Source organism: Gadus chalcogrammus, chromosome 3, assembly GCF_026213295.1.
Source record: "Gadus chalcogrammus isolate NIFS_2021 chromosome 3, NIFS_Gcha_1.0, whole genome shotgun sequence".
NCBI lineage: Eukaryota > Metazoa > Chordata > Actinopteri > Gadiformes > Gadidae > Gadus > Gadus chalcogrammus.
In genome coordinates, this window is record NC_079414.1 from 23,752,821 (window position 1) to 23,760,320 (window position 7,500).

Sequence of the window (7,500 nt, forward strand, 5' to 3'; positions counted from 1 at the left end):
ACGCTCGCCCTTCTGACACTGGGACTGAGCAGAGCGAAGCGCAGAGGACTGACTGATTCTGAGACCTTTCAGATACAACCTGACTGTAGATATACATATATGACAAATGCATAGATCCTTTGACACCGGTATGCTGTACGCTGTATGTGTACATGGAAGACATACACTGACATCAAGAGAGTTTCACAAATAATTAAAGTTGTGTACAGACGGATGGAAGTGTTTTAGTTCAATGTCACTTGAGGGAATCTTATAAATATCTATTGCATCTTTGTTGATGAGAAGCTGTTAAGTAATCAATAATGTAACACACACGCACACACACAAGAGTGAATCCAACGCAAGGTGTCATGTTTTATAATATTCTTTATTCTCACAATAGGTTACGTTGATATGGTGTACAAATCAGTGAGCAGCAAACTGAAGCTGACACATCCATCTGTGGCAGGGATGGTGGCGTGAGTGTGTGACCGTATTGGTTAAGTGTGTGTGTGCACTAGTGAGAGAGACTGGGAGTCGTTTCCTATCATCGTCTTCTTCGTCTTTAATTACAGTCGCATCGCTTCCTGTGAACGGATGATCACACGCCATGTGGCTCCGGATTAGCAGACTTGTTTCTCATCTCCTTCGTAAAAAGAGTTTCGGCTCCTTCGGTGGTTTCTATACAAAATGGGTTTGTCGATATGTTTTACGATTACCTATAGTCAGTCAAAGGTAATGAAAGAATCAGGGGTAAGGGGCATCTTGCTGAATGGGGACTACAAGTGGCCCGTGACATGCACTGGGATCGGAGCCAGCTCGTCTTGGCGGAGAAGCCTAACTCTGCCGTACCTAGCCAAATAATACTGCAGCCACAACATGGTCAGATGGTTGGAGCGCGGCCTCATTAAGCACATTGATCCCGGTGAGTATGATCCACCTGCTCTGTCGTTCTTCATAAACCAAGCAAGAGCCTCTTCTTCACATTAGATCATATAGCATTATCGACAACGTTTCACCCTGCAGTTAAGCAGAGGCTAGCTTAAGCGGCGTCTCTACAGAGACTGCAGCGTCGGCAACAAAGGATGATTCCGGGGTTACGCCGTGTTTCTTTGCTAGTGGAATTCCCCCCCTGCCCAGAGAGCGGACTCCCAGTCTCGGGAAAACTGTACAATAGAAGATGGGTGTGTGTGGGTTGTGGTTTATTACCTGCCGTTCGGGGGGCAAAGAGAAAACTTCCTGTCAGCATTGTGAATCAGCATGGGCTGTGAGACGATGAGACCACATTTACAGACTTAAACCTACTCGTCCAATCTAGTAAAATAAGTATATACCTTTTATAAAATAGAATAAATAAAATAAAAAATATTTCTGTTCAGTACGTACAGTCCTTCTCTCAACGGCTCCAAGGCATGCAAGGCTTTGTTGTGGCTTTCCGTTTCTTAAGGTTCAAAGAATGCATAGATAAAAGCTCCCTTTTTGGGAACTCGGAAAAATGGAAAACAAAAAATGCAGATTGAATTTTTTTTCTGATCAAAATGATCAGCAGCATCTGTTCCGTCGTATTTGTTCTTTACCTTGATACTTGCGCTCATAATTTTCTTATCTACAATAATGTATATCAGTTCTTTACACTTTGGCCAGTTTGGTGAATCAAAAAAAGGCGTCGCTTTAAAAAATAGATATAATAATAAAAGACATTCAAAATAATGAAATAGCTTATAAAATGATTAATGCCAAATGGTAAAATGATAGAGATGCTATGTACACAGAACATTTCATTGACTTCACATTTCAAAAGGCCTTTGACAAACCCAGGCGCAACAGTTCCAAATCCCTCGTCCTCAAGCTTCAGTCCTCGTCCAATAACACGCTTGACATTTCTACACGCCGCTCACCGCGAGGCAGGCGATCAAATAAACGGGATTAGACCAGCATATAAGCGCCGTGACCGCACTTCAAGTTCGGGAATTGAGGAAACTCCGCCGCCATCGTCTATTCTAATACGAACACAAGCCGAGGCGCGAGCTGAACATGGCACGATCGCAGCCTCCTGCTGAGATCTGTGAAAGCGGCACGCTAAAAATAACAAGCACTAGCACGCTGTGAGCGAGTGGCACCGGGTACACATGGTAACACGTAAACAGGAGAACGTCACGCGACAGCGGAGGGAGCGGCGAACCGCCGAGCGAGACCGCGCTTCAGTCTCCGTCTCTGCGAGGAGGCTCTGTCCCTCACAGTCTATTCCCCGTTACTCAGAACTCAAGAGTCCAGGACCTCAGGCTCTCAAGCACCTTCCAGGCCAGGAGTACAGGATAAACAAAACACAAAATGAACTGGTTCGGTCGGTTACTCGTGAACCTTCTCCCATCGTCTCCAGTCCATTTAAAGCGGGTTGGCTCGATGTCTGCAGACCCGCTTACTGAGAGCCATGGTCTTGTTTTCCTTCCCCTCCAGCATGTGAATCAACAGAGCAGCAGTGTGTCGGTGTCTATCCTCCTCTTACTGGAGGAAAGCACCGCAGAACTCCCTCCCTCCCTCCCTTCCTCTCCCTCCCTCCCTCCCTCCATTATCACTGTTCCCCTTCTGGACGTCTCCTCTGGGCTTACTTCAAAAGGAACGCGCAGGAAGTGAAATGAGGCGAGTTCCTATTCGAAGAGAGCCGACCGAAAGCGTTTCTGACGCCAATTCCAGCTTTCAAAATCCTGCCATGCCTCCGCTCCGTTCTAATGCGGTCGGCCGGCCAGAGTTCACTCATCGGTTGTACCTGTGGTAAGCCTCAGGATGCCCACCTCCGTCGGCTCCCTCCCCGCCTCGACAACATGCATCACCAGGGGCAAGTCAAACACAGGGGACGAAGAAAAGCTAACTAAAACACAAAATGGCAACAACCAACAACAAAACAAACCTAAAACAAAAAGAAATGGCACCTCTATTCAGCAGCAGCGGCAGCAGCAGCAGCAGTGGTGTGTTACGGTGAAAGTCGTTTTACATTGATATCAAAAGGTTCATGCAGGCTCATGTGAACAGACTGAGGGCTGAGTGTGGTCGGTGTGTGGGGGGGGGGGGGGGGGGGGGGGGGGGGGGGGGGGCATGGCGCTGTCCTCAACAGTCTACAGCGGCTTCTCGGTCTGTCTCTTTGCTACAGAATGGCTTGTTCGCACGACACTCGCGTTCTACAGTCTGTGGTGGTGCGACCGAGCGGGACAGAGGGGGGGGGGGGGCACAGAGGAAGCCTTCAGACTGACCACGGAGACGCATTCTCGGGGTCTGGGGGAGGGCAGGGGGCGTGAGGTCATGCTAAGAGACGCGGCGGAGACACGCCACGGACACCAAACAACATAAGGAGTGATCATGGGCTGTGAGGAGTGATCGGGGGTGTGAGAGTGATCGGGGATGTGAGGAGTGATCAGGGGGTGTGAGAGTGATCGGGGATGTGAGGAGTGATCAGGGGGTGTGAGTTGCTTAGGGGGTGTGAGGAGTGATCTGGGGGTGTGAGTTGTTTAGGGGGTGTGAGCGGTAGGGCTGTGGCGCTTGTGTTTGAGAGGGGAACACTTCCTTCACTTTTTTAAAGCATGGTTTCGGGTCCTCGCTGGCATGCAACCCCTGGCTCTGGAGAGACGGGGAACGCTATGTACACATCATCATCTTCATCATCATCATCACCACCACCACCATCATCATCGGCCACGCTAATTGGAATTCTGCTCCAATCACGTCGCTGGTCGATGGGTCCTCACTCTGGCTTGAACCCCTTGGTCCCCGCCCCGGGAAATGGCTCCATGCTCTCGGTTTGAGGTCAAGAGTCGTTTGTCTCGGCTTTTTCGGGACGAGAACAGACACACTTCCCCCGCGGAGAGTCTCAAACACACAGCCGGGAGAGCCCTGAAGAAACCCCCGCACTAATGACCGGTGCGGGATGCTTCAGACCGAGAGCTCAGGGGGAATGAAGTCACCTGGGGCAACTGGTGAGTGTTTGCAACCACCGGGGGGGGGGGGGGGGGCGCAGGGGGAGCGGGGGGTGTATTCAGCTGACACGGGGAGGAGGGGGCGGAGTGAAGCGTGTGGAGGTGGTAGCGTGTTGGGGGGGTTCGCTTGTTCTTGGGGGCTTTGTTTCCCTTGGGGGGGGGAGGAGGGAGGGGGTGGTGGGGGGGCAGTCACTGCGGCAGCTCGGTGACGGGTCTCTTCTGCTTCAGGGTGTCGATGAGAGACAGCACGCCGCGCTTCACGCTGGTGGACACCCGCCGGGACACCGAGTCACCGGGGGGGGAGGAGCCACAGGCCCGCTGGGAGGGGGGCCGCGCCACCAGACACTTCTGGTACCGCAGCTGAGAGGGGGGGGGGGGGGAGACGGAGAGGGTGTGAGGGGGGGGAATACACCGTGAACGAAGAACCGTGACAAATGAGAGAAGAAATGAAATAATCATTAAAATAATACATTATTGAGAGATCTAGCTGCCGCGTCTGTGTGTTAGTGCGTGTGTGTGTGTGTGTGTGTGTGTGTTTGCGTGTGTGTGTGTGTTTGCGTGTGTGTGTGTGTGTGTGTGTGTGTTTGCGTGTGCACTTGTTTCTTTGATGCCAAGGCTTTATGAGTTGTAAATCAATCAGTGATTGATGATCCCTTGTCCCAGTGATTCAGTCTCAGTGCCTGTGTGTGTGTGTGTGTGTGTGTGTGTGTGTGTGTGTGTGTGTGTGTGTGTGTGTGTGTGTGTGTGTGTGTGTGTGTGTGTGTGTGTGTGTGTGTGTGTGTGTGTGTGTGTGTGCATGAGATGTGTGTGTTGTTTTATTTAGCATTTGTGCGTGCATGTGTTAACACGTGCATGCCAGTGTGTGTGTGTGTGTTCCACAACTAGGATGGCAGATCAATAAGCGCGTGGGGGGACTACTAATGGTAGGACTCACAGGGAAGCCCCCCTGATCTCCTCTGAGTGGCGCAGCACCCACTACCAATAATTGGGTGTTTGGGTTTGAAAAGCTAAGCCATTTGGATACTCCGATTTATACACCTTAATTAAGCATGTGTTTTAACTTGTGAATGAAATACATCAGATACACATGAACATAATGCAACAGTGATAAAAAAAAAAAAGAGAAAAAATCAAATTTACTAGATTTACTTAGCAATTGGTAAGTGCTTGGCACTTGTTCTATAAACATCCTTCCAGTACCCACAGCGATATATTGTTGTTTATTTTTATACTGACAAATGTACTTATTGTAAGTCGCTGTGGATAAAAGCGTCTGCTAAATGCCCTTGAAAGCCTGCTGTACCCACCAACCAAAGCTGCCAGGACAACAGCACCACTGTACCCACCATAGCAACAGCACTGCTGTACCCACCATAGCAACAGCAGCGAAGTACCCACCATAGCAACAGCACCGCTGTACCCACCATAGCAACAGCAACGCTGTACCCACCATAGCAACAACACCGCTGTACCCACCATAGCAACAGCAGCGTAGTACCCACCATTGCAACAGTACCGCTGTGCCCAACAGTACCGCTGTGCCCAACTGCACCACGGTACTCACAATGCAAAACGACCATAGAAACAGCACCACAGTACCCACTATAATCAGCTACCATGACAACAGCATTGCAGTACTCGCCAAGACAACAGCACTCACCATGACAACCACACCACGGTACTCACCATGAACAACAACCATAGCAACAGCACCACAGTAACAAGGTTGCCTAACTACCATGACAACCGCGGCGCCGTACCCCACCATTACCACCGCACTTGGTACTCACCATGACAACAGCAACCACAGTCCCCCCCACCATGCACCGCTGCCATGACCACCCCCACCACACTACTACTCACCATGCAGGCGGCCTGCACGGCCTCCGACACGCCCCCGGCGTTGGGCTCGCACCAGAACACGTGGCAGTCGTAGCGCTGGCCGCCGGCGTCCATGATGAAGGCGAACGAGTGCACGTTGTGCCCCACGCCCATGAAGGACAGGAAGCGCACGCGGCACTCCACGAGCACCTCCTCCTCCTCCTGCGCCACGGGGGGGGGGGAAAGGGGGCGGGAAGAAGGGGAGACCGTGGTTATTGACCGGGGGGGGGCGACCGACGCTTCGTTAGCGGTCGTTAAAAGTCGCTCAATTCCATTTAGTCTGCGAAAATGGGTGGGCGACTACATGGTCTCCCACCATGTGAATAATGACTCGTTGGGCTCTGTTCTACTGCAGGGGGGGCTCTGCATGGTCGAAGACCTTTTAAGACTCATGGTACGATAAAGGGAGGCATTGGGTGAACATGTCTTGAGTATCACTACCCAAACCAATCAAAGATGGTCTGCATAACCTCGGTGTTGTGAATAATTATCATCTGCAGCTATTTACTGTGTGAGAGCTCAATGGTTTTGACGGGAGTGGTCGAGGTGTGAGGGGGATTGAGAATGAACACACACACAGATAGGACATGGCACATTGGAAGTGCAGACTTTCGGGGCGTGTGATTGGATAGGAGACAATTAGCGACAAGCTGCTCCGAGATTAGGGAGCAGTGGGGAAAAGTCTTAACGGGCCCCAGATAGATCTGGAGCCAACAGTGGAAGTGGTGGGGTTGTATCTGCAAAACCAGTTTTTGAATGTTTTAACCACCAGCCTGTCGCCTGCAGACATGTCCTGTGTGACCCTCCTTCATCTGGGGACATTTGAAATTGGAAGTCTAAATCGTTTTCTGAGGATTCCACTTTTATTGTTGTTTTTGTCTATTTCCCGTGAGGCTGACCTCGTCCTTGCTGATTGTCACGGTGGCATCGGCCACGGTCAGGGCCACGGGGTTCCAGTCGGCTCGGTCGCAGGACCCCACCAGACTGTCAATGGCCCCGTTCAGGATGTCCATGCCTGGAGCAGAGGGGGGGGTCGAAACAAACACACTCAACGTCATCGGTCAGACCTCTAAGAACAACGTCATCCTTCCCCAGACATTAAGAACATTTTCACTTCTGTCTGTAATTGTGTTTGATTCCGCATTTAGGACGTGTTTTGTGTATATGTCTGCATTTGTTTGATTGGGAATATTGTGTGTGTTTTCTGTATATGTCTGTATGTCTGTGTGTGTTTTGTGTATATGTCTGCATGCTTGTGTGTGTTTGACCGTGCGTGTGTGCGGTTGTGTGCCCTGGTGCGTGTAGTTGTACCTATAGGCCTGGCGACCGGAAGCATCCCCAGGTAGAACACCTGGAACTTCTGCACCAGCTCCGTCTTAGGGGTGGGGAACTCTGCTCAGTGTGAGACGCCACACACACACACACACACACACACACACACACACACACACACACACACACACACACACACACACACACACACACACACACACACACACACACACACACACACACACACACAGACAAAAGACACAAGACAAACACAAAGAAACACACAGGTTAGGTGTTTAACACACATGAAGTTACGATCATGTGCATCTCCACAAATGAACCTCTGGAACCAAGAAGTGATGAGCTGGACCTCAACCTCCCCTGTCCCCACACTATTTCC

The 7,500-nt window shown here is 50.7% G+C and overlaps 2 protein-coding genes across 2 annotated transcripts in view; one reads left to right on the forward strand and one right to left on the reverse strand.

Moving 5' to 3' along the window:
• The window catches only part of LOC130380114 (putative methyltransferase NSUN7), a 14,509-nt gene extending 14,493 nt beyond the window's left edge, over positions 1-16 (forward strand). Inside the window, exon 12 of the mRNA XM_056587298.1 lies at positions 1-16. This exon is cut by the window's left edge and continues 905 nt beyond it. Coding sequence (XP_056443273.1) covers positions 1-16 — 16 coding nt within the window.
• A 4,120-nt stretch (positions 17-4,136) lies between these two features.
• The window catches only part of LOC130380115 (amyloid beta precursor protein binding family B member 2-like), a 22,704-nt gene continuing 19,340 nt past the window's right edge, over positions 4,137-7,500 (reverse strand). The window contains exons 8-11 of the mRNA XM_056587299.1: positions 7,140-7,220; positions 6,728-6,843; positions 5,811-5,990; positions 4,137-4,307 (exon numbers count right to left, since the gene is read on the reverse strand). Coding sequence (XP_056443274.1) covers positions 4,137-4,307; positions 5,811-5,990; positions 6,728-6,843; positions 7,140-7,220 — 548 coding nt within the window. The remainder of the gene's footprint in view (positions 4,308-5,810; positions 5,991-6,727; positions 6,844-7,139; positions 7,221-7,500) is intronic.